This window comes from Desmodus rotundus, chromosome 13 (genome assembly GCF_022682495.2).
Source record: "Desmodus rotundus isolate HL8 chromosome 13, HLdesRot8A.1, whole genome shotgun sequence".
NCBI lineage: Eukaryota > Metazoa > Chordata > Mammalia > Chiroptera > Phyllostomidae > Desmodus > Desmodus rotundus.
Window position 1 is genome coordinate 74,407,165 of NC_071399.1, and position 27,124 is coordinate 74,434,288.

Sequence of the window (27,124 nt, forward strand, 5' to 3'; positions counted from 1 at the left end):
GCAGCCTTTGGATTTCAGCCCTTGCTCTTTCAGATTCAATGCCAAACGCGTATTTCAAGACACTCTGAAATATCATCAGTTTAGAATTTATTTTTCGCCTTTGTTGGAAGTGCTGTTCTGCCATCAGCCTTGTTGAACAATAAACCTAATTCAGTTACCAAAGGACAAAACACCAGCAGTTGATCTATTCTGCGTTATTAACGAAAAAGTCAGACTACTGGAAACACTTTTCACTGTTTGATGGTCAACCGTTAAAAATATTTGGAGTGAAGGGTGGGAAATAGGCTTCAACATTTAATACATATGCAGACAAAGCCTCAGACCTATCTCGAGCCATCCTCTGAAGAGGAGAGTCTGCTCACACTAACAGGTTTGGCCGCTTGGGTTTAAATACGGGAGTCATCCACCTCCTCAATGTGACTGTGGAGAACCATTCTCCCTGACGTGTCTTATAAGTGAATTTTCCTGTTCCATGCTCAGTCTCGGGTAATTAAGAAATTACATAGAATAAAAAAGGACACCAATTCAGAGTGGTATGGATAACTGTTGTAAAACATTTATACTTAGGGGTTTTTGATGCAGAGAGGAGGGATTTTGCCCACCAGAGGTCATCTGGCGAGGTCTGGGGACGTCGTTCGCTGCCACACGATAGTGCGCAGAGTGCCATCGGCATCTGGTGAGTACTGAGTAGAGGCCGAAGATTCGGTTCCACATCCTACCACGCACAGGACCACTCCCCACAGTAAAGAACTGTCCAGCCCGAGATGCCGAGAGAGCAGAGGCTGAGAAACCCTGTTTTACACCTTCACGTGAATTGATGATGAGATCCTTTCAAAAGTTTAGCTAAGGGCAGGTTTCCACAAGGTTTTATCTGAGCAAGGTGTCCAGGGTGAGCAGGAATTAAGAAAAGGACAGGAGGCACCTCAGAGGGAGAAAAGAAAGCAAACAGGGGCAGTTATGGGAGTGGAACACAAACCTTCCCTACATTTCGCTGGGGCTTAAGAACTAATTACCTGCTAGAGGCTTATTAATATTCAGCCTTGTCACCTCATCTCTGTTCTACAAGACGACTTGGCTGCAATCCTCCTCCCACGGATCTTCAAATTCTTCATTAACTGCTTCACATGAGAAAACACGTTTCCCTTCTTTCTCACTCACCCTCGTAGAGCTTCGTTCTAGAGATTTACATCTTAGAACTTAGCTGTTGATATTCAAGACAGAAAATAGGCCTTGTTTATAACAACCCTTGTGTATTCGATTTCAAAGTCGATTTCACATTATTCACCAAAAGTTCAGTACATTTCATCTATGAAACAACACTGGGAGAGAAGTATCCACTAGCGAAACGAAGAATTCACGTGATATGACCGGGATTAGCTCAGTTCTTTAAAAGTGTTGATAGGGGTATCAATATACCAGACCCAGCATTTCCCATCAGCTTTCCTTAGAAGAGGAGTTCATGTGTGTGGCCCGGAAGAGTCATGCAGTCAAATAGGATAAGGGTATTATACTAAAAATGAGTAGCTGAGTGCCGACTCTGATGCTGGGACCCTGCCAACGTTTGCATGCATGACCGTATTTGCTCTCCACCATGAGCCTGTGGGGTGGGATTCATACTTCCCCTCACACACACGGCACACTGAGGATTCCCACTGAACAGGGAAGTAGCTTGTCCAGCTGTTACAGCTAATAGTGAGCCTGAGATTCGAATCCAAGTCTATCTGTGTTCAAAGCTGGGGCCCTTACACACCGCACTCTACTACTGCGTCCAACAGAGATACATAGGGACTCTTTACCGCAGGATGTCCCAGACCCTTTACTATGTTGTCTCTAATTCTAAGCTCTAAATTCATTTTCCAACTGATTTGTCCCATGTACCCTTTTTATTATGAAACACGCTGCAGGACTGATGTTCCACGGGACCTGTCCAGAACTGCACCATGTTCCCCATCTGGAAGAACCGGGCCAGAAAAAGATGGGCACAGAAGCTCACGCACACGAATTACTACTATTCACGAAGAAACCTGAACTATGGCCACGGGATCCCCACCGAAATGCAGTGAAGCAGTGTCACGGCTGATGAGAAAAGACGTCTTTAGTGAGAGCAGAGGCTAAACAGAGGCAGGCCTTTCCCAGAGTCTGTTGTAGAATTTAAACCAAGTGCAATTCTCTCCCTATAAGCCTCATGTCGAGTTCTTTACCAGTGAACAGCTGGAGAACATTAAAAGGCTGGGGGAATATTCTCTTACCTTCTGGAGCAAAGATGTTAAAATAAACTGCCAAGGGAAGTTCGGTGACTTATGAAGTGTCCTGTGTTATGAGCAGTTCCGTCGGCTGCGAGATTGGTTCGTAAGGGCCAAAGATTAAGTGTTACTATTGAATGAATTTCCACATTTCCATGATGACATTGATAGCTTGTTATGCTTTTCAAATTTTCCTTTGTGTTCCTTTCTTCTACAGTCAATATTGAATTGGGGTCATAAGTCTGGGACTATTTAGACTCTGAGAAACAAGGGCAAGTCAGGTAAAGTACGTTGAATCTCATAGGCCACATAAACCTTAGGGAAGCCAAGGGGAGAGACAGTCAGCAAAATAAAACCAGATGTGAATTTCCAATGATTACAACATCCCTTCCAATAAGAAGAGCACTTTCAAATTCACTTCTTTTTTTTTTTTTTTCCTGGAATGAGCTGCATCACTGAATTCTTTCAAATATGTAAAACATTGAACAGCTTTTGCCCAAAATAAATTACATGAAGCCCACACAGGGCTTTTGATAATTCATTTGCATTTGAATGATGCAAATTGTAATTTAGTATAATAAAGTCTGTGTAACCGAGAAGGAGAAATTATATGAACAACCCAACTTCTAGTCAAGCTTACTCTAGTTCTAATCCTGACACACTAACTTCAGTCTACGTAGCCCATCAGAGATGTGTTTCTATAAAATAAGTCATATTCTTCCTCACCCAGCCACACCTCCCTGTCTATGAGAGGATCAAATGTGACCAATACATTCGGTTACTTCTATTGAAAGTATTCTCAAGGATTCCCTACGAACAATGGATCTTCCTGTCTCATTCTTCTTCGGGTACAGCAGATATGGCATTATAGTACCACAAAAAGAGTAAACCTTTCTGAGATATTTGTAGGTCTGATGTGGGGTTATCACAATAACAAATTTGTGTTATGAAGGATTATAAGTTTCCTGGAAAAACAACACTGATCATTTGACATACAACTATAAACATACCTCCTTATTTTCAAATACAAATAGGATAACAGTACAGGAAAAGTTGTCTGATCTTTCCTTGCACGGCTAATTCATGTAATGTCTAAGCCTGATTGTTACAACATAGGGAAAGGAAGACTAAAGTGTTCCCGTCTGGGGAGATACTGTGGCTTTACTGAGCGTAGGTTCTCCATCACTGTGGCGTGGGACTGTCCCCTTGAAGCTGAGCTAAAATTTTGCAAAACACTTTCATAAAAAGTCAGACTTTTTATGGACTCCAAGATTTCAGAGACCCTTAGAAATCATCCAGTGTCCCCACCCAGCCCCCTCCAATCGGTATGTAGTTCCTAGCTGACAGTCAGTAAGGCTGTCTTTAATGGGGAGGCAGCTAAAAGTGCATTGTGGTAGTTACATCTTATTTGTGTGTTTTTTATCCTTTGAAAGATATTCCATAAACGAAAGTAGAATTGACTTCCACAAAGTTCCTCAGCACTCTCAGGAGCAACAAAGACTAAATAGTCCATATTTTAAAAAATCAAAAAGACACACTATTTTATCTGCGAAAGGATCTACTTTTCTAGAGCCAACCACAGCCCATTAGCTCAACCATTCCGCAGGCGGTGGGTGTGGCATCTTAAGCATCCTTCACTCCCATCTCAGACACTCCTTCCCAGCCTCCTCTTCCTCTACCCACCCTCTCATGTTTGGGTTTTCTCATTTTCCTACCTCCCCTCCCTTCTCTCCTCAAACCACACCCTCTCAACTGTCACATAAATGGAGATGACTAATTCTACATCTTCACTGCAGACTTCTCTTTCCAACTCAACTCCTGACTGAATCACATGCACGTATGAAAGGCATGTCATGTCAAAACGTCATCGTGGCACGTTTCTTCTGCTTTCCCTGCCCCACTTAATTCAGTTACTATCTATCTAAGAAAGATACTTTCGGCCATAAGAAATCTCCTTACCCCTTCACTACACCCTTCCAATAAATCTGTTTCCCAAAACATCCTTGAATTCTGTTCTGTCTCTCCATTCCCCTCCTACAACCTTAATTTACGTCATTACTCTTTCCTCCAGGGGCTGTCGTAACACTCTCAATCTGGTCTCCCTGGCTCTGCTCTTCCCTCACTTCCCTCACTGTGGCCGGAGTGATCTTCCCAAAGCACAGGGATGTTTGTGTTGCGTCCATTTTAGTGTGTGTGTGTGTGTGTGTGTCACAATTTTAATCACAATAAGAGAATCTAATTCTAACTTAACCCCCTTTTATGTCATGTAAGAGGTACCCTTACTGGCCCTGTTTTGTAGGCTTTAAGAAACATAATAACGTATACTCTCTTTGAGAAGAAGTTTGAGCTCAACAAAAGAAGCAGTTGTTGGAAAGGAAGGGCTGCAGCTTTACGAAACATTTCCACGCAGCCCATCAGGTCTAAGCTGTTCGTTGACAATAAACATATGGGAGGAAACTACAGTGTAAGACAAAGATTTAAGAGCCCCATAAAAACACCTGTATATTCAAATAGGACATTCTCCAGACCCTCATACTTGGGTAAAACCGAAAGATTTGTTCTGAGATGCCTTTCGGTTTTGAAGAAAGAAGTTAATCTTCCATTTCCCTCATCATTAATAACTCCATGGTACTTTAACGCCTGTCTACACACACAGATTATAGGGGATTTCTGATAGAGTTCTCCAGCAGGGATAACGCGCTGCAAAGGGAGTTTGAACGAACTGTGATTCAGTAACAGAAACAGAAATCTTTACCTTTTCCCACAAGACAGGTTAACTTCTGTACCACGTGAATTGTCGCCATCACGAACAGCATCACAGCGGAGATGAAAATGCATTCTGTTAGTCTTCAGCCACCTGTATGGCACAAAGCACAGTGATCTAATTATATATCCTTAGGTCCCAACTGACTCTCCCTTTCTTGGCTCTTACAGTTTTCAACAAACACACACTAAGAGTCACAACTTGGCAGTTTCTTCACAAGTCCCTTCCCACCCCAAATAAAATATTTCAATTTGTTCATTTGTCGAAATGTGTTTAGCAAAAAAAATCTTGGATGGCGATGGGCTGAACCTAGCCACATTCCAGGTGAGCAGGGTGTCGTAGACAAATTTCTAGATTCACTTCTTCCTTTTTGACAAAATCCACAGTTCATTCTCATTTACAGTGGTGCAAAATTAAAGGAAAGGCTCTTTTTTATTGTTGTTAGTTAAACTTGAAGAGTAGTGATCTCTGAAGAAAAACAAAAACAGCTAAGTCGTGAACAGTAAATGATTCCAATTAGGTCCCAGGCCTTAAGTCTGACTTTTCTCATCTCGGAAGAACTGACGTGTAACCTAGAAACAAAACACGCATGGTTTTAAGTGTTTATATGAGGACGACGCGATGAGTTTTCTTCTTCCTTCGAAGAGAGAGATATTTTGGCTTATATCTCTTATTTTTCTGTGTCCGTGCATGCTTTGGAATCCTGTCAGGATGCTGGTGCAAATTTGCAAAACCACAGTCAAGTGTCGCCAGCAGCCCCTGGACACATTTATCTTTAACTGTTGTGGGTTTTTAAAAATCGGTTTTTAAATGGGGTCATTAACAGATATCAGTTGAATTGAATTGAATTTCCACAGTTCTGTGGAAAATCAACAGGACGCACCTTTTGCTGGTAATAATATCACAAGGTCTCGCCCTCCCCAGGGACTGTCGAGGTGGACGTGTTCACGGGAGAGTTGCAGCCCTGTTTGTCTATGCGAGCAACATGATTTGGGTCAAAATGACACAGAGGTTCGAGTCTCTGTTCCAAAAAAGAAAAAATATTATTGCAGTAATTTTTCCAATTTTTGCCATAAAATGATTTTTTTTAAATCCTCTCCAGGAACTTGGAGACTATTTCAGATGCAACAGAAACTTGGGGGATGTTGGTGGAGGCAGGGTGGAATGGAATGGGAAAGACAGGAACAGACTTTCTTAAACATGACATTTGAACAATACCAGTCCCCCACCTAATGCAACAAAGCAACAAATGAGGACAATATCTTTGTATGGTGGATTTAAAAACTTCACCTTGTTAGTGAAAAACAAGAGCACTCTGAGAAGATGTGTTAACAGAAGATTAACCCTTGAAATGTTAACAAGATAGGGGAGGAAATGATAAGGAAATTAAACTGCATTTCTCCACATGGATCCAAAGAGATCAAAGTGCATCATTAGGCAAGAATTGTTCTAATGTGGCCATATATGAAAACCTATATACAGTTTTGTCCTATTTTGTGCATGTAGAATACAAACAGTTTTAAATGCCTCAAAAAGCACTCACTGTGAATCTTTTCCTTAACTTTAACCTTTAACAGGACCCATAATTCCTTGATTGAGGACCCCTTTTCACATCTCAGCTCTTGGGCTCAGGCCCCTAGTGCCACACATGTCAATCCAGGGCTCTCGAGAACATTAACTCAAAATGTCAAAAGTGTAATTCTTCATTACAGCAGAAATAGAATTACAAAAATTAGATCTTTCAATTACAAATGACATTTTCCACTCTAATCAAGGTTAGCCTTCCATGTGGTCGGGGTCAGGGGTAGAAGGAGAATGATCCTCTACTTCAAAATAACTCTAGCCCAGGTCTACTACGGACATTTTGTTTCCACCTTTGGTAAATAAATACTTTCATTATCTTGGCTCTGAGCCACAGCAGCCATAATAATAGCTATATTTTATTGCAGGTTTTCTATGCACCGAAAATAATGTTCAGCTTTTAAAAATCAACATAAAGGAGTCCTTCGGTATGGAAGCTAAAGTCACACTTCACATATTAGAACCCTGGCTCTTGGGAAAATTAACTCACCTTCTAAACTTCTGTTTTCTCATGTGTAAAAATGGGCTTCATAGTGTCTCCATCACGTGTGCTGTGAAAACATGAAAAGGATGATGACTAGGAAAACTTAAGCCATGTTCCTAAGATGACACACAGCTAGGAAGTGGAAGAACCTGACTCAGACCTAGTTCTTATGATTCCCAGTTTCTGAATTCCCGCAATGGTCCACTACATCACACCAACTATGAGGGTGGCCAGGAGGACATCCAGACAGAAGGAACCGAAGAGGAAGAAGACTCTAACACAGTGTTTCCATTCCTGGGAGGAGACATGGAACTCTGGGGCCCTGGGAGTCCCTAAAGAAGACAGGTGACATGTTGTCCAGCTGGATATCATGGGAGCTAATGAGGAGTTTCCAACCCACAGGGCCAGACATGCCATAGAGTTATAAAAAAAAAAAAAAAGAGTATAAGTGAAAAAATGAGTCCATGAATTCTAAGAAACTGTGTGAGAGAGAGAGAAACTCCTTCTCCCAGTGAAACATTGTACAGTCCTCTTGCAAGTTCACCACCCTATGAACACTTTAAATACCTGCATTTTGTAATAGAGGATGAGGGTGTGTTTCAGGAAATGTGGGATGAGTTATGCTGCCCCTTGATTGTAAGTTCCACCAGGGCAGGAGGACCGTCAGTGTTAGTGACCACTTTACTCAAATTATCTAGCATGTGCTGAGTTAACAATCAATAAGTATCTCTTGAATTGAATCAAATTGCTACTGTGATCTTCATCCATAATGCACAGATATTGGACCCTCCTGTTTTCTGTTGAACTCTCAACTTCTAACAACACTCAGTTTCACATACATTTGGATCCCACCCACATTGAGCAACTACAAGGCAAAGACCCAAAGTCACACAGGTCAGACATAGCAACCCAAGGAAAATGGAAATATTAGACAGCAAAAATAAATGTGTATATTATTATTATTATTAATTTTAAATCCTCACCCAAGCACATTTTTTCATTGTATTTAGAGAGAAAAGGAAAAGGGGGTGGGGGAGAGAGAGTGAGAGGTGGCGGGAGAGAGAGAAACATCTATGTGAGAGAGAAATAGCGATTAGTTGCCTTCTCGTACGTACCCTGACAGGGGATCGAACCTGCAACCTGGGTGTGTGCTTTGAGCAGGAACTAAATCTGTGATATTTTGGTCCACAGGATGAACGCTCCAACCAACTGGGCCACATCAGCCAGGGCAGGAGTGTGTATTATTTTTAAAAGCACTATTCAAAATATAAGATAATGCATGCATGGTGACAGAGGAATGTAATATTACAGGACACCAACCCAGATTTAATGTAGACTTTCCTCCTTCTTCATAGAACCCAGAAACAGTCTTGCCATAGTTTTTTGTAAGACATTACAGTCACCTGAAAACTGGAATGGGACAAAAGGACCATCTGCCAAGGTGGCTTACTCACAAGTTGCTTCTCAGTGTCAGGCCCAGTGCCTGTGCATTCCTCCCTATGCAGGCCTCTCCACAGGCTGTTGGGTGTCTCCCCAGCACAGTGGCTGAATACAGGGTTCATATTCAGCAAGGGGACAGCTGCGATCTTGTAGAACATAACCACAAGGCCGCGTGCCATCCCCTTGGTGCCACCTTGGGCTCTTTGGTGCCGTCCTGCACACTGCCTGCTAAAGTTTTCTTCCATAAATCAGGCTCAGGGAGCTGAAATAGCATTGTTCATAAGACTACATAACTGCAGCTACCTTTCTGTGAAGCTATTTGGAAATACGTATCAAAAAACATTTAAAATGTTTATGTTCTTGGACTGAAAAATTTGACTTCTCCAAATCTATCCCAAATCAAGTCACGCATGCAAGAATCATTATTATAAGATTGAAAAGCTTGTTTTTTACAAGTATTTATTTTTTATAAATAAAAGATCCAGAATAACAAAATGGTTAATTAAATTCAAATGCACCTATCGATGCTAAGACTCACCATTTTCCCACATTTTAACATCTCTGAGATTGGAACGTGCCCTATAGTAGCTGGCATCTTATTGCCCCCTCGGCCACACAGTAGTCACAGAGTAGTTGTCATTGCTGTTACCTCAATTGAATTAACGTACATTGGTGGTGCTGTACATGTTCATTTCACTTCTATTTAAAATGTCTTCAAAAGCTGACGCTGGGATTTGGCATTGAGATGGAAAGTTGCTATGTACACAAAAAGGCATGGAAACAGAGCAGCAGCAGGTAAATGCTTGACTGACAGCAGCAATTATTCATTATAGAAAGAAGGATCGCTACTGTTTCAAAGCAACAAATCATGTAAGTGCTTTATGGAAGCCAAGCAGATGAAGCTATGTTACATTTCGTTCTCTGGGGGATACACAAAACAAACATCTCCTTGAGGCCAAACAGTACAACTAAAGGCAAAAGAGTTGACAGATCCCTGGCTAGATGGAAGAAATGGCGAAGCACTGAGACCCTGGCCTGACCAACAAACGTGACATGGAAGGTGACCATTCAGGTTTTCTGTCCCAGCTTAATTGGAAACATTTTTGTTCTTTCCTCACAGTGTATGAAATAATGTGTCCTAAAGTCAATGGCATCCTAACATATTTAAAACAAAGACAGAGGACACACTCTGAGCTTATGTAAAAATACAAAAGCAGAGTACAAAATTGCAAACAGTCACAACTAGGTAGGATAATTTTTCAATAGTGTGGAAAAAATAAAGGCAAATATCGAAATGTTAGAAAGTCTGTCCAATATGATTATAGTTCATTTTAACTTTCTTCTTCCTTCTTATGTTTTCCAAATTATTAAAAGAATTTTCTTTTTAAATTAGTTAAAAATAATATTTAGAATATTAAAAACAAAGGTGGAAATGCACACTTCAGGCACCATAACTTTCTTTATAATCTATTACTGTTATTTATCTAAGCCTTTCTGAATCCATTTGCATTTCATATCCTTATTCTTCTGTGAGAAGTACATCCTACTTCTCACAGCTCCTGCCTGGTATCCCTGGGTTGGGCCAATGAACGCCAACCCAATCTGTATTCTTTACACTTTCATCACAGTCAGTAAAACTTTCTTGGCTTTTGCTATTCCAACCACAAAGGCTAATTTATTTTTTTCTCTAAATATTGAAGCTCTTTCAGAAAAATTAAGAAGCTTTCCAAGTTGTCTTTCTTAGTACTTATAATTCCTCCAAGTTTGCAACTTCAAGCTCTTCTGAGATCAGGCCTACAGAAGACAGAGCATATTCTCAAGGGAATAAATTGTGGCATCTTTCTCTTTCCTTCCTCTATGACAGAAACTAGGAGGAACAGAGAGGAAACACAACTTTTCCTGGGTAAGTGAGTGATCAAAGGGCCTTTGGCTGGCATATTTTGCAGCCATGGACTTTTGGATAGCAACTTTAATACCAAACACTAGAGTCTTTCAGGTCCCTCAGGAGATGAATGAGGAGACTGGGAGAAGATGGAACAGAACAAAGACACAGAACCTGCAGTAAACCTCAGAATCTGCGCATCCTGAACAAGCATTTACTCCACAGCCCATCAGCAATTCAACTTCCTATTCATGCCCTATCCCACCCCCAACTCGTTAAAATAATAAACAAATGCAACCTGGCTTTAATGGTCCTCATTTCCATCCAAGAATAAATGTCTGGATTGATCTAAGATAGAGGTTCAATATTTCCTTTGCTGAAGCTAGACTTACCCAGGGATGGGGACACAGGCATGGTAGGATGCAGGGATACACAGGGATACACAGGGAACTCGGTTCAAATCAGAGACACACACACAGGCTCAGCACAAAGACAGGAGCATTTGGGGGACAGATTTAGAGGAGAAGGGGTCTGCTAGAAGTATCTTGTCACTGTTCCATGAAGACCTAGACTTTGTAAAGTCAGAATCTGCCCAAAATAGTAAAATAAGGATACATCTCATTGCTGTCATGTGTGAGATGTTCATTAGCATTTCATGCAGGCAGACATTCCCAGCTCATCCCCCACCAAGAGCTACAAATCTGGCATTTCTACATAGGAGGAAGCATACCCTGCCAGTAGCAGACTCATCACCAGCCCAACCCACAGTGGAAACACCAAGAAAACAAAATGCCCCTGCATCTTTACTGCTCTCTCTACCTCCTGTTTATCGGACTTGGGAATGTTTCCTGGAATCATTACATACACTCTCTTTTCACCCAGAGTGCTTTGCTCTCTACCTGAATTCTGCTTAAGTCATTAGAACACGGGTATAATTAACTTCTTTAGTGATCAATATACTGGAAATCTGTGGGAATGGGGAAAGAGGAAAGGAAAGGCATTATTAGCCCAGCACCCTAGAGAGAGGCTGGTTTCATCTACGGCCCAGCCCCATTCCCCCAGGTAGCACTTGTCGGAAGTGGGGCCCCTCTAATCGGTTAAGCCGCTTTAGAGCCCCGAATGATGAACCAGCCTTGCTGCTGGATTTGACTTTCCTCTTTGAGGTTATGTGGGCACCTGCTACTCTGCAAGCTCTGAATTATCTACGGCAACAGGCAACACACGAAGTAAATGAAGGCAAGCACTTCAAATACTTTACCTCATTCTTCATCACACCTTTTAGCAAAATTGGTTAACATGGAACAAAGTGGGCTGTTTTGAATTTCACCTCTTCCTCCTTGAACTGCCCTTGTTCTGGCAGAAAGGTAATAAGCAGTGACATGGTCTCAAGGCTGTGTGTTGTTGGGAGACAAAGGAGGCTGGATCATAGGCGCCTGAGTCCTGGAGTCAGTTACACATCTCAGTCACTTCCACCCACAAGACGAGGCCTTTATCTCTGGGTGGCCCATAGTGACCAGTCTGTGACCTAAATAATGCTTTGTATTATAAGTTTGTGCCGATGGAGAGGACAAAATAGAAACTAGTGCATTGTATGCCCTGGCTGGTGTGGCTCAGTAGATTGTGAACCAAAGGGTCACCTGTTCGATTCCTGGCCAGGGAACATGACTGAGATGCAGGCCAGGTACCCAGTAGGAGGTGCTCAAGAGGCAACCACACATTGATGTTTCCCTCCCACTCTCTCCCCTACCCTACCCCCCTCTAAAAATAAATAAATAAAATCTCAAAAAAAAAACCCAAAACCTGTTGCATTGTCTTAAGCATTTGTCCTTAAATTGACTTTCTGTCACCTGCCTCTAAATGACCTCATGTTGCTGCTTGCAGAGGACTGACAGATTTCAACTGCTGTTGTCCCTGCCCATTCCATGCTGACGTCTCAGATCATAGGTCTGAACCTTAACACCCCTGTCTTTTAAATCCGTATTTATTTTACATCATCAACCACTCCTGATGGTTTGTCACTTAAAACAATAAAAGTCAAAAAGAACAATGTAAGAATATTGTTTAATCCTTTAATGATCATATTTTTTGCAGAACATTCAATGACAGAGGAAAGTGCTCATCATATATTAATGTTAAATGGAAAAAAGAATAAAAATGTATGTAAGCAATATGATCTGAATTGAATTTATAAATGTCTATGTATGTGTGTAACTCCAAAATATTAATCTTGATCATTTCTTGACAATGCAATTAATATTTTTAATTTTCTTCTTTATGCATTCAAAAACTTACTAAATTGAATATTTGTTATTTTTATAAGTGAAAAAAATAATCTTTTCAAACTGCTACATAGATGGAAAGTATTCCTCAGTTTAAACCTGAGTTTTATTGTTTATTTATAGTACATTCTACTCCACTAACTTCATCTGTCATCTGGACTCCCCAAGTCCCACATGGTTCAAATTTGTTTCCAGCATCCAGAATGCAAATGAAGCAAGCAGGCTGACTTCTGGGTGACTCCTCAGTGGCACATCATGTGTCAGGAAGCAGAATGAGCCAGAAAAACTGGCTTCTATCTCCATCCTGCCCCTGTCAGCAATGCAGAGACCCTGGAAGATCCCTCCGAGCATCCCAGGCCAGCATCTCCCCATATATGAACTGAAAGGCTGGGCTGGTTGACCCCAAAGTCCCACCTTACTTGAAACTTCTACTTTTCATGAGCTGCCAGATCAAACTACAGCAGACAGTTCTAATCACCATGAGTGTGAAGTTAATGCAATATTCCATTCGCAAGGCAAATGGTTCTCATTCAACAGGAAGTGGCAAAAGCCAAGAGTCATAAATATCCAGGAGATCCAACATGCTTCTTTATCCCAGAACAACTCTCTCAAGCAAAATATTCATTGAGGATGTAAATATAGCCCAAATTTCCACAGTATTGAAAACGGGGGGCAGGGGAGGGCTTGTAAAGTCAATAGGCAAGGTGCATTTTTAAAAATATTAAATTATGTAATGTCTCAAACATAAAAAAGGAGTTAGCTGTACACTCCAAAATTAAGGGGTTTTTTAAAAGGTTTTATTTACTTATTTCCAAGGGGAAGGGAGGGAGAAAGAGAGGGAGAGAAACATCAATGTGTGGTTGCTTCTCATGCATCCCTTAATGGGCACCTGGCCCAAAACTTAGGCTTGTGCCCTGACTGGGAATTGAACCAGTGACTCTTTGGTTTGCAATCCAGTGCTCAATCCATTGAGCCACACTAGCAAAGGCAAAAAATAAATAAATTAATTAAGTTTAATAGAGTCTGAATTCACCTTAATTATCAGGTAATTCATGTATAAGCCCCTGAAATGATTACAATAATCTGATCTGAACAACTAGCTGTAGAAAATATAACCCTTAACTTAAATGAAATTATTGACATTTTTAAATTAATTTCTTAACATTACACAAGTAATGCATAAATTCACTGTAAACTACAATTCAAGCCATACAGGTGAACATAGAGTAAAAATATGGAACTTCACTTTCAAGTGGCACCCTCTGCCATCCCACTCCTCTGCCCACAGGTAACCTACCGTGTTTTGCCATGTATAATGTGCACTTTTTTGCCCAAATTTTTGAGGGAAAAACAAAGATGTGCATTATACAGGGGCATAATGATTACATACCGTGGGTATAATAATCCCATGTATAATGCACACAAAACATGGGTGTGTGTTATATATGGCAAAATATGGTATGTTTTAGACCCCTTTTGATTTAAATGCACTTATCTCTGCAGGGTTCCTATCATCTCTCCCAAAGTACAAGAATATCTGTACATATCAGATGTCATTGTTCTGTCAAATTTAACCCAAAACTTGTCAAATTCCTTACCAAAATGGAATAGTTGTTTTCAAACAAATTCATCATTTACATATTCTAGGACTGTTTCTAACCATTATTCTCTGTCTCTGGTACTCTTTCAAACAATAAGCAAATGAACACGGATGTTAAAGGGAGAACCATTCCTGGGATGCAGGAGCAGCACAAAAGCCTTTGTGTGTGCAGCTTTCGGCCTCCCAGACACCGGCCCATGCAATCTCCAGTAGCTCAGACTCTTAACTGAGCTCGACAGATGCCCCAGGTTAGTTGTCATTTGGAAACGTCCAATCTGTGGGCGCTGCTGGGAAACAGCACCACAGCTCTTTCGTCTCACGCTCAACTCTTCCTTCTCTGCAGAGCTGCATGTTCGAGAGGAAGGATCAGGTATTTTGGAGGAATGGGAAGCGCAGAGACAGCTCTCAGAGATCGCTCTCCAAGTCTTCGTTATGTAAATGCTGATAGGGACAAGGTAGTGCTGGAAGCCTAAAAATTAATGAAGATTTTGTAGAGATCACGGGAGTGTAGAGCCAACAGGAGAAAAAATAATAATTTAAGGAATTAAATACAATTAACCAAATAGCTAAAAAAGTATTGTATTGATTCCAGGGATAAAAATGATGATGCTTTTTTGTTAAAGTAGAAGAAATATACTATAACTACTCATAAAAAGTATCATTTATTGAGTGTTTACTCTTATGAATATCTTACATCAGTTAAATCATTTAATTTCACACACACACAAAAAAGCTTGAAGAGGGTGCTAGTATCATCTCCATTCTAAAGATGAGGAAACTAAAGAAGAGAGAGGCAGTCAGCTTCATCTCCAGAGGATCTGGGCTTTCCCACCGAGTAGCAGAATGGCTGCAGCAGCATCAGCCTTTGCATCTACTCACCACACCATCCAGAGGAAAGAAGGTCTCTTCTGAAATTCGCTTTCTCATCAGGCTCACTGTGTCATATGTTCCTCCCACGTGGTCAGGGACATGCTGATAAGACCTAAACCAATTGGAACCACCTGATTATACAGTGGTAGGCAAAAGTGGGTTTACAGTTGTGAGTACCCAAAACACAGTTTAATCATGTATTGTTATTTATTAATTATTGTATTATTTTCCATACGAACAACTATAAACCTACTTTTTCCCACCCCTGTATACACGGAGGTATAATTTGGGCCAATGTCCCTTAAACTTTCTGGCAGGATCAGTGAAATAATGGATGTGGGAGAGGGGACCAAATGTCTACCCTAGTACTTATCAGCCAGAAAATGAACAGAAACTTTCTCCAACAGTATAATTATAATCATACTCCAGCTTAAATTTATTAATTCTTAGTAGCACTATTTGTTCTGGAACAACATACCCTCTGTGCAATTACATGTTTAAGAAAAGTCAGATTTTTATTCTCTCTCTTCTCCTGAGTAATGCTCCCAGGGACTACAATAAGTTTGCAGTACATGTTGGGCACTCTCAGGAATGCGTGTGGTCATTTTTATCAGGAGACTTGGTAGTGCTGAACTAGGCCTATCATATACTTTGTGATCAGAAGAAAATCAAGGTTTCAAATACAAAAGATTCTTTTGAACTAGTCATCTTGTGTGTAAGTGTTATTTCATCCCCGAGTGAGGGATTTAGTCATTTGTTTACCCACAAGCCAAGCACACAAGCGAAATCAAGAACTGTATTCAGCCTTCTGAAGTACTCAGAATTATTCCTCTACTTTTATTCTAAACAGATAATTAACTATCCAATTCAAAAAGATGTTCTCAAGTAAAGAAGCCACATTTTAAAGTTTAATGATCTTCACTATCAGCATGTGGCTTATATTAAAACCTTCACTGAATTCAATTTAATCCAATCAATATTTGTTATTTGGAGAGTATCTACTATGTGACCATCTTGAAGCTCAGGCCCATCTCGCAATAGAAAATATCCTCTACATTAGCCTCCATGAACTTAAAGGCTACAGTTGGTTCGATATAAGCTGACCACATGTATGTATGGGAGCAGGTGTGCCAGGAAAAGTGGCATGCAAGCAAGTGTCATTGCTGTCCCCAACCTTCTCCAGGAAACACGTTAGTCTTTCATTTTCCTAGTTCTTTATCGTTTCCATGGCTTTCCTCTGAGCCTTCTGCCAGTTTTCCACAGCTATGAAAAATTGTGATGTCTCATAATTGCACTCCACAAATAGAAACAACCAAATGGATTTGAGAAAGAAAAAATGGTGGCCTATTTTGGGAAGCAGATTCCCAACCACCCGCTATTACATGAAGCTGTGCTTGAATGGATAAGAAAAATAAATATAAAACTGAAAGAGTAACCATAAAAGCTATTAGCTAATAATCCAGGGAGAAACACTTCATGTCATTGTTACTAGGCATGACTAATTCAATAAATCCCTTCGCTAACACCAGCTGCCCGTAATTGACACAGACCAGCAACCAATCCCAGGCCTACAATGTACATATATGCTGCTAAGGAGGACTACTTCTATCAAGGCCTATGCAGCTCCAAAGTCCATCAGTTCTGCTCCTGAAGAATCTTCCAAACCATTTTCGACCTCTTCAAGGTCATTTAAAGCTCCAGAGTGGGCATATGAGGGCGTGACTGAGGTCATCTGGTTGAATGCAGGAACCCCTCCGTGGTTTCGCTGATTTGGCAATGGAGATGGGGCAAGTTGCCAAGTTCCAAGTATCGGGAAGCCACTGCTTACACTTAGTCAAGAAGTCCATACCCCCCTCCCCCAAAATATGTCTAATTTTTCTTTCCATGACAAACAGAGGAAGATGGCTATGGTTTCCCCACTTAGTCCTTTCTCCTACTGTCTTCTTCCCAGAATATCTCCCAGCCTGCATATATTTTGCATCTAACTTTCTCTTTGTCACTTTTGTTAAGCAAGTTAAATGACACAAAATTGAAAGTTTTTTTGAAAAACTTACCTGCTTCTTTTTCTATCATATTTCTTTTGGTAAAGACATTTATATTCATTATGTAGTCACTCAGAACTGAGCAAACAAATGAACCACTATACATCATAATAAACATTTATCATGAGAATGTTCTTTTTGTCATGAGACAACATTATACAGCCTTGTGTCTATTTAAACTACACTCTGCTGATGTCCTCTGCCTTGGAGCCTCTCTGTGTTCCATCTTCTCCATTCAGTCCTTCCTTCCCTGTGGGTCAAGTTCAGGTAGCACGTGTTTCTGGTCCACATCATCTAATTGATCATGCTGGTGTGAGATTTCAATCTCTGCCTCATCCGAAGAAGCAGCCTCATGGTAGATGGCAATGCTAGGGAGGAAAAAACAGAAATAGAAAAAGCCTATTAACCTTCACAAAATGATAGTACATTTTGTACTTTTTTAACACCTGCTTACTTTCTAAGCGCTAAAACTTTCACTTCATTAAGCCCTAGGTGGGTGAGTGATGCTCTTACAGAGAGCCTGAGATACTACTATTGAATGAGTTTGTGGCAGTCCCACAGACTGGGAGAGACTGAAGCAGATAACCTGCTAGGAAAACCACAGATCTGAGTTCCAAATGCTGAGGCGCTCTTTCTACACATTTCTACATTGTTATTTAGGCAGATAAATCTCATGCGTAACTCCAAAAGACGGAATTCAGACCTTGTCTGAAAGATCTGGGTTATAATCACAGTTTAGACCAAAGTATTCAATGTAGATCCAGCCTCCACTGTGTATGGCACTCAGTTATTCTTCAGGGCATCCTGTCAAGACCAGGAAGATGAGCTGTTGTACAAATGAGGCCACTGGGGCTTGGACACCTGTGACCTGACCAAGCTCACTCGAGTGCCAAATGGAGTTAAAATAGGAAATATATCAACCATTGATTCAGTACACCCCATGAAGTGTTTATTTTAGTTTTCTCCAGGGTTTACTGTAGTTCTTCACCTCTGAAACCTTCTACTACGAAATTAACTCCTGCTTTTACTTGCCTCAGATTTTGACAAGTGACACAGGCAAAAGGAACAGTCAAAGGGAAGAAGAATTCTAAGAAGACTGAAAACATGTGTCCTGAAGGACATGGGACCAGCAACCGTCTAGCAGCCAACTCTGATCTCGGCCCCAGTGACCTGACAGGGGGAAAGACACCATCATGGGGTGCTGATTATGCTCAAACACCGCTGGGCCGTATTGTTATCTGCTGGTAACACACCCTTCCGCTCGTTCCTGCAGCAACCTGACTGCAGATGCATACTCCCAGCAAGTACATGGACCTGCTAATACACTGGGTGTCAAGGAAGCACCCGGTGTTTCACTGTCATCCGGGTTAAAAATGTTGGGGGTGGTCACAATTTTTTTCTTCCTTATTTTTTGAGATCACTGGGAGTTTTCCCTTACAATTTTTGTATTAAAAAAGAAAGAAAGAAAGAAAAAATCCTTGGTGGGAGATGCCTTTTCCCTTCTGAAATTTTTCAGATATTTCTGACTCTTCACACCACTTACTCTGGGATTAATCACATGAAAATGGTGAATCTTTTTTAAGTAACTAAGCACAAAACAATTTTCTAATCTCTGCTTTGCCATTTTCTTTATAATTGTGGGCTACTGACATATGTTCCTTCATCTGTAAAATGGTGATAATATTAGCCTACTCCAGGGAGATTTTGTAAGAATAATAGAAGAAAAGCCTTTTAAGCCCAGCTATAACAGCCACCCCCACAGACAAAGGTTTCTGAGGGATTTGGGAGGTGTGGGAGAGAGCACAGAGGAGGTGGGATGATAGAAGAAAACTCAGAAAAAAGAAATAAAAGCTCAGCCCAACTCTCCGTAAGGCATAGCATCCCACCTTATCTTTCTCTAATGCAGGCTCTCTCATGACCTACTTCTGTCCATCATTTTCTCTATCAGACCTTCTCCAAGTCCCATATGAAAGACCCTTATTTAACATTTTGCTTGAGATTCTCGCATTTCTATATATGCATTGCTGCTTCTACACAAAATATGTTGATGCCACAGCTAAAGATTCTTTCATTAAGAAAATTCTAGTAATGTGGGATCATTTAAGTTCACCCTGGAGACCAAATACAACACCATTTGATTCCAGTTTTAGTTTCTAAATGGTAGACAAGCTCTCCAGCACCGTGTCAATAAAGCAAAAGGTAGCCTACAGGATAAACCACCTGTAATTCTCATACAGAGGAGAGCCAGAGTAGGTTTACAGGTGTAATGTAAATAAATAATACAGTAACTAATAAATAATAATACAAGAATTAACTCTGTTTCACATATCCACAGCTGTAAACCTACTTTTGACAACTCCTGTATGTATAGTGAACCTCAGAGATAATAAATTAATATCCACCATTGGAGAGCTATGGGTGAAAAAAAAAAGACCAATCACAGCTGAATACCATCATGAAAGAATAGTGACAAAACCCACAACTGGACTGGGTGGATTTAAAGGGAAATAACTTTTTTTTGTAACTATGTATGGTGACGAATGTTAACTAGATTTATTGTGATCATTTCACAATACATAAAATAATCAAATAATTATGTTGTACACTTGAAACTAACATAATATTATATGTCAATTATACCTCAATTTAAAAAAGGAAATTACATAAAGAAACATACATTTCTTTTGGTCCATTCAATTAAGTAACATTTAGCTCCACTAGTAGGTTTGAAATGCCCGTTCTTTTACCGAAAGCACTTTGTCTGCAGAAAATGTATATCAGTAACTATAGATCAAAGCACTAACATAAAATAAGAATTCAAAATGTAATAACTTTGAATTGGTTTTTGTGATTACAGCTGTCACACTGTTTCCAAATTACTATAACTTACTTTAATAGTAGCCAGTGGGGGAAACAAGTTAGGCCTCTTAATTATATTTGTAAGTAAACTTAAAATAATGGATCACCCTACTTTTAATTAAGTAAAAATTTAGGGTCTCTATTGATTGTGATTAAGATGTTTAACCATACATACAGCTAAATAACACCTAACTTCTATAAATAATATCAAGACAAACGATATGATGGTCAAGTATAAAATCTGATAATTTTCAGTCTTAAAAATGATGTGCCCTGGATTATTTCATGTTCATTCTGCTTTTTCTCTCAAACTACTGGCTCTGTGTCATGCGTCTGGTGCCCAACAGGAACTTACCCCCTCACATTCCTGTCCCCTTCCCACGGACGTCATAAACCCGATGGTCCTGCTATCGTTTCAGCCACTCTCTTCTGTGCATGTCCCCCCAACTCTCCAGCAATTATCAGATTAATAATCTGTTCATCCCTGAGTCACTACTGAAGCACCCCATAAATCAATACATGTGTTTTGATTCAGTGCTTTACCCCCATTCCTTCTCTGCTAGACCCTAAAGAAGAAACCATTCAGAACAGGGGAAATTCTTTCCAGAAGAGAATCATTAAAGAAGTGTTTCATGGCCTTTCAAGCCTACATCACATCTGTAAAACTTTGATTGTGAAGGATTCATTAAGCACTATGAATGCAAGATACTATTAAGAATGGAATAGATCTCTGTATACACACAATGCGAATACACATAACTTAAATCAAATGTAAACACGCACTATTGCAATAGATAGTTGTGTGCATGTGTGTTTAATATTTTTGGCAGCTTAGAACCCACTTCTCCTTTCTATAAGACACAAATTCCCAAAATTTCTTTTGGAAATTGACTTATTTTCTATTGTGTTATCTTGGTGGAACAGTAACTCCGGTGCCTGCACCCACCATGAGCATCAAATAGACCAGCTTTCCTCATCCTTTCCCAGAAGATCGGGAGCCCAGGGAATCGGCTGCTGTCTTCCAGGATTTGCACCTTATGTAAGAGATGCTAGGATGGAAGGAGCTGTTGGAATCTCGTGTTTCCTGACTATGGTGCCCTGACATGACTGTTCCTGGTCTGGAAACATTCCCAGCCCTCCAGAGTGGCCTTAGGTAAGGACTACTACCAAGCCCAGTTCCCAGCCTGTCAGCTGATTTGCTGAGCTCCTAGTAAATTTCTGAGAAATTCCCTTCTTCATAAATTGCCCAAAGTCATTTTCTGTGGCCTGCAACCAAAGATCCTAACTATTGCAGTTACTTATGAAATCAACACCGAGTAAAAGCACATATTAAATATATTTCTTTACATTCTAGGCATCTAGTATACAGGGGTAGACACATTCTGTTGATCAATGAGTAAAGAGGATCCGGGGAAGCTGTTTTCTGGCAGGAAAGCTGCCATGAGCTCTCCCCAGAGGAATGACAGGAGCTGCGAAAGCATCTTTGTCAGACTCTAGATATAGACATAGACACAGATATAAACACAGAACATATATATTTCCAGACCTACTGGCATGTTCTGCAATTTTAGTAATACCTTTCATGGAATATCAATTAAAGTTGACAACAGGGTTGTGCGGTGAGAACTCTAGTAGCAAAGGAGTCTCCTCCGTCTAGAAATTCTGTATGTTACGCAGCACGTTAAAATAGCCTCTCATCTAACAATTCAAGGCATGTATAGTTTGTTAGGCTCAAATCACTAAGAATATTTCACTTTTTGTGATCTCCTTTAATGGGTACTAGCTATCCTGGTTCCACCATGTCACCCGGCAATGAGGGGATTTCTTTGTTTTGTTGACACTGAGCATTAACTTAATGTTGCAGAATTTAAGGTCTTCTCTTTTTATAAACTTATAATATCCTTTCTGTCTCTGTGCAGCAAGTCTGATTTAATTATCTCCCAGAAATCAGTAAAGGTACTATTTTTGTCTTTGCTTGCCCTTAATCATTATTTGATTAAAGCACCACATGCTTAATTGGACTGGGTTCACCTCAGCCTTCTCAATTCTAAATATCAAAGGGACAGCAGAGAGACTGCTGGGGTGGCTTTGACAGGCTCTTCAGAGCCAGCGGACTGTTCTGGGGCGATCAGCACATCTGCATTACCCATAGAAGGCCAGCTCATCTTGTCCTCCATGGAAGCGGCAGCCCCGCGCTTCCATGCCCCCCCACCCCCACGTCTCTGCTGAGCCAGGGTCCCCTTCTCTTTCACAAGATATTTATAGGAATGAGGAGGGTGGGTGAAACCTCTTATTACCCATTCTAACAGGCCGGAATCTCTCTTAATCCTGTAGGTCTTCGAGAAGATTTCAAGTGCTATTTGATCAAGGCTGTGCAGTATTGACAAGAAAGGCTCACTAAAAACACCCGCATTTGAAAAAGACAGAGAAAAACATAGGCCCTCTCAACATCTATTTTTAAAGAAAGTATAGATATCATTGCGATGCTTTTACCAATAAGTGAGCTTTTAAGATCCCTGGACAGAGATGGAGGGAAGGAGGAAGGGGTAGGGGAGGGGGAGAGCATTTCTCTTGGCTCCAAGTGGAAGCAATGTTACATCACAGGCAAGTAAGGCCAGGCAGGTGGTAAGTCGCATTTCACTTTCTCAAGATTGTTTCAACAAGAAGACTCAAGCTGACTTTGAAATGAAAAACAGGACTTGGGAGGAAAAGGCAGAGCAGGGGCTAAGATAAGGAAAACAGGTTGAAATTAAGCTTTGACACAGCTGGAGGAAATGTAGTTCAATTACACTGTATATAAATAATCGCCCTGATTACACCTAAAGAGCATTGAAAGAGGGTGAGGCCAGGTTAGCGGTATCACAAGGAGGGCAACCAGGTTTCTGGCCACGTGACCCCGCGAAGTCACACTACCTTCGGGCTTTCTCCCTAGGGCAAGGCCAAGTCGTCTCCTTTGTAGGGGACAATGTTTCATGCTGTTGACACACATGAATGAATGCCATTTTTGGGGACTCTGAGCTCATGGGAAATTAAGGAATAAATGAGAAAGATAATATATCCATCATGTACATTAAGTCATGCAGTATTTAGGACATTCAAACATGTCCTCTGGCCAGCCCCGCCTCTCTGATTATGAATACAGTGCAGAAATACAGAATGAAAACAGAAGGCCACTTAGAGAGCCTGGCCTCAGAACTACTGTCCTTGGAGAGTGCTGATTGGCATATGGCTTTGGGTCCATTCGTCACCACACCAGGCACACAGCTGCCTCTAGGAAACAATGCGTCAAGTCGGTGAGGACAGGCTCTCGGCCTTCCTAGGAAAGAACTGGAATGGACAGTGCCGACTCTGACATCTCTGCCTCAAATTTTCCTGCATCCCACACTCGCCTGGCCCGCAATCCCCACCTCTGCCCGATGTCATATTCTTTCTCGTACTTTGCAATAGTGACAAGGTCAAACAAGGTTCTTGAGCTTCCTGTTGATTGCATGTGAACTGCTTTATTTTTAAGGTAAATCTTGCCTTAAAAATTCATCTATTCAAGTTGTCCCCTCTGCTTATGAGAACTGAACTGGTGTTCCTTGTCCCCAGAGAAGAATATACTTGGCCTGCGTTGCATGCACATGCTACTCATTTGCAGGTCTCAACTCCCTGGTTTGACACTCAGGTTTTCAACTTTCATCAGAGACAAATATTCTTATCAGTGAATTGATTTTATAAGTACAGAGTTCTTATCAAGGGAATTATGGGATGGCAGATTCTGTAAATAAAATAACTAGTACCTGAGGCTCAAGGAGATTGTTGCAATAATGAAAAACTGGGATTTGGAACATCTGGGATCTCTACAATGTTGGGCCGCTAAAGTTTCTGTAAAACTTTTTTTTTTTTTTAATTTGGTGCACACTTTCAGCCTCAGTTCTTTGTCTGGGAAGGAGGTCATTTCCATGGTTCTTTTCAGCACTAAATTTTTATGCTTCTAAGCAGCACAGCCGACATGCTGTGCTCCTGGAAAGCACCGCAGAGTGGGGGAAGGAAGAGAGCTGCTCGTGCGAGGGCCTTTCCCACGTTCTAGGTGCTCTGACACGGCATCTTGTTTGATCCCTAAAAGCACCCTATGAGCAGGTTCTATCAACATGTGCATTTCACAGGTGAAGAAACTGAAGTCCAGAGAAGCTAAGTGGCTTGTCTCATGTTATGGGGCTGAATGTTTTTATTCCCCACAATTCTTATGTTGGAGCCCTAACCCCCAATGGGATGGTCTTTGAACATGGGGCCTTTGGAAGGTTAGGTTTAGATGAGATCATAAGTGTGGGATAACTGTGTCCCCTCATGATAGAATTACTGCACTTATAAGAAGAGATCAAGTCTCTCTCTCACCCTCTCTCTCTCTCTCTCTCTCCCCCCCCCGCCACCCCACTTCAGCCATGTGAGGACATAGCAAGTAGGCAGCTCTCTGCAAGCCAAGCACTGAGCTCATACCAGTAACCAAATCAGCTAGCACATTGATCTTGGACTCCAAGAACTGTAAGAGACAAATGTCTGTTGTTTAAGCCACCTGGTCTGTGGTATTTTGTTATAACAACCTGAGCTGACTAAGACACCCAATGCTCTATAGTTAGTACCAGGTCCGAATCCTGAGCTAAAAATAGAGGTCAAATGAAACTACAAACACCTAAATAAACTGTCCCCAGGGAAACCTGCTGAACGTCAACACCCCCAGTTTTTAGGTGCTGGATTAGAACTGAGGGCAGGATTAGAACTTACTCTGTGTCAGTGCCAACCCTGCCCCTGAATGTGTAGCAAATGACCAATACAGTCTGATTTGAAAGGTGAGCACTCTAGAGGCCACCTGTGCAAAAGTATTTCACTGGCCCAGGAGAAGCAAGCTGGGCACCTGCCAAGCCTCCATTCAAGAGTTCATTCTTCTGGAACAAGGCTGCTCCTTTCTTGAGGCTCTCTTTCAACCTGCATATTCCACTGGATTGGGAGGCAGATGCTCATTGCTCTGAGCTGGCCCATCAGGTGCAGCTGTCAAGGCAAGAGTTCTCCAGATGCCTTGAGAAATTGGGAAGAGAGAACTGACATGAGGGGAAAAGGAGAAGTAGGGGGAGGGCAGATGAGGGCAACCGCCTACTTCTCCCATTGCTGGGTCCAAGCCCACAGTGAAGAATTCTGCTCCTGTCTTGAGTTGAGACGCTAAAGCCATTACATATAATCTAAAGCCTGCCAAACCAGGTGTGTTTACTCACGCAGAATGGTAATCAGAAGAAGCAGGGAGCATGTCATGGTGGTGACGTTGTGACAGCAGACGGCGGCCGTGTCAGCTGTGGTGGCAGCTTGTTCAGAGGGGATTCTGTTCTGTGTTAATGGCATCTGTTTCCACACTAAGGCTGAGCCTCCAGACCTGCTGACACAGCTCCTCCAGTATCCAAGTCAGCCGTCAGCTCAGCATCCGGGCCCTTCAGCCCTCGGGCAGGCTGCACTGAGCTCAGGCAGAAAATGGAATTTCCCCTTCCTGCCTCATTAAAGGAACCATCTGAGTTCACTTCTCTAACAGGAGCAACTCTGGCTGGATTTAATCTTGCACAGTGATGAGCAGGGCATCAAATTCCATCACCCTTCCTATGTCTCAGTGAGAAACACACTGGAGTAAGAAAGGAGTCTGCACACGTCCTTACTCCCAGGGGGAACGTGTGGCTGTATCTGCCACTTCACGTGCTAAGTGCTATGGATGGCAGTCATTTCTAAGAAACCTTTTTTAAGAAAATGTTATGGACCATACTTTGCATTTTTAGCTTCATTGAGAGTATCACTGGGCACCGAACAGAAATACTATGGGTCACAAAATCTCACTGTCTTTTGTCGTTCCTATATTTAAGAAAGCAAGCCATTCTGGAGGTTTCATCTGGAATATCCAGATAATGAGCATGTCACATTGATGAGATTTTTCTTATAACATCTCTCATAATCCATTACTCCATTGCCCATGTGTTGACCCAGCTTTCATCTTGGCTTCTTCAGCCCCACCTTGGGCATGAGATTTATAGTTCTAGTGTAAGAATGAGATCATAGGTTTCATTAAACCCACTTCCCCAAAACACAATGAGCCACTTTTGGCAGCCTAGCCAGCTGGACAGGAAGGCCAGCAGCTGAGAAACATTGCTGAACTTTAGCTAAGCACTCAGTGTTGAAAGGCTTCATGTGAAAATCCTGAAACACAGCAATGAAATTTTCAGGGAGCAGAGCCCCCTGACTCCTGCTCTGGAAATGCTGTTTATTGGATGGCCTCAGGCTCCCAGCAACTGGGTCTCCATTTCCATCTGGCAAATAGAAATGAATGCAAACTTTCTCCTGCTCATCCTCCTCACCCTTTCCAAGCAACCAAGGGTTTGCAACAGGCTCTCACGTCTCTCACTTCCTTCCTGAGCATGAGCTCTCAGCACCCTCTGCTCCATGCAGAAGGTGGGTGGCAAATGACCAGGCTCTGGAGCATTCAGGGGAGCAGAGCCACAGACATCAGAGCCCTGGGCATGTGCACGGGGTATGTGGGCCACCGTGGGGGGAACGTGGAGGAGGTTCTCAGGACCTGTAGAGTTCAAGGTCCAAGCACTTCAATGTAGAGGCACCTCTGTCCACCTTCTTCATTTACTGATGAAAAGAACCAGCACAGAGGGGATAGTGGGAACACGAGATTACACAGGGGAGCAGCCAGAACCAGAATGCAGGTCTCCCGATGAACCTCCATCGACCACTCCTCACTGTCTCCTTGTGCATGGGGTGAGGAGAGACGTGAAGTAAAGAGGAGCTTGGAGTCGGAGTTGGAAAATGGCTAGCCCAAGAGTTTTCTGAATCAGAAATTGTGCTGCTGTAATCTGTTCTGCCACACTCCTCACAAGGCATCTGGTAATCTGCTTCCAAGCATGTCTGAATCACTGTGTGCCAGCTCTGAGTGCCCTGGGGCAGTCGCAGGACTCAGCTCACTCCCCAGGCACAGAGAAAGAGGCTTCTGCGTCCCAGCCCTGTCTCCTGCAGCCAAGGTGGCCTGCAGCTACAGTGGACACTTGTGGAAACTTACAGAGG

At 41.7% G+C, this 27,124-nt stretch overlaps 1 protein-coding gene across 3 annotated transcripts in view; it reads right to left on the bottom strand.

The window, feature by feature from the left end:
- Nucleotides 1-858: 858 nt before the first annotated feature.
- The window catches only part of LOC139440507 (uncharacterized), a 168,047-nt gene continuing 141,781 nt past the window's right edge, over nucleotides 859-27,124 (bottom strand). The window contains exons 4-10 of one of the 3 annotated variants that reach the window (XR_011650736.1): nucleotides 17,198-17,553; nucleotides 15,153-15,255; nucleotides 7,079-7,139; nucleotides 5,891-6,028; nucleotides 4,999-5,100; nucleotides 2,250-2,558; nucleotides 859-1,201 (exon numbers count right to left, since the gene is read on the bottom strand). Coding sequence is in view for 1 of the 3 variants with exons in the window: in XM_071220195.1 (XP_071076296.1) it covers nucleotides 17,421-17,553 (133 nt within the window). In the remaining 2 variants the exon portion in view is untranslated. Of the gene's footprint in view, nucleotides 1,202-2,249; nucleotides 2,559-4,998; nucleotides 5,101-5,890; nucleotides 6,029-7,078; nucleotides 7,140-12,755; nucleotides 17,554-27,124 lie in introns of those variants that run through there. The other 2 variants (XR_011650735.1, XM_071220195.1) reach the window with 2 other exon arrangements.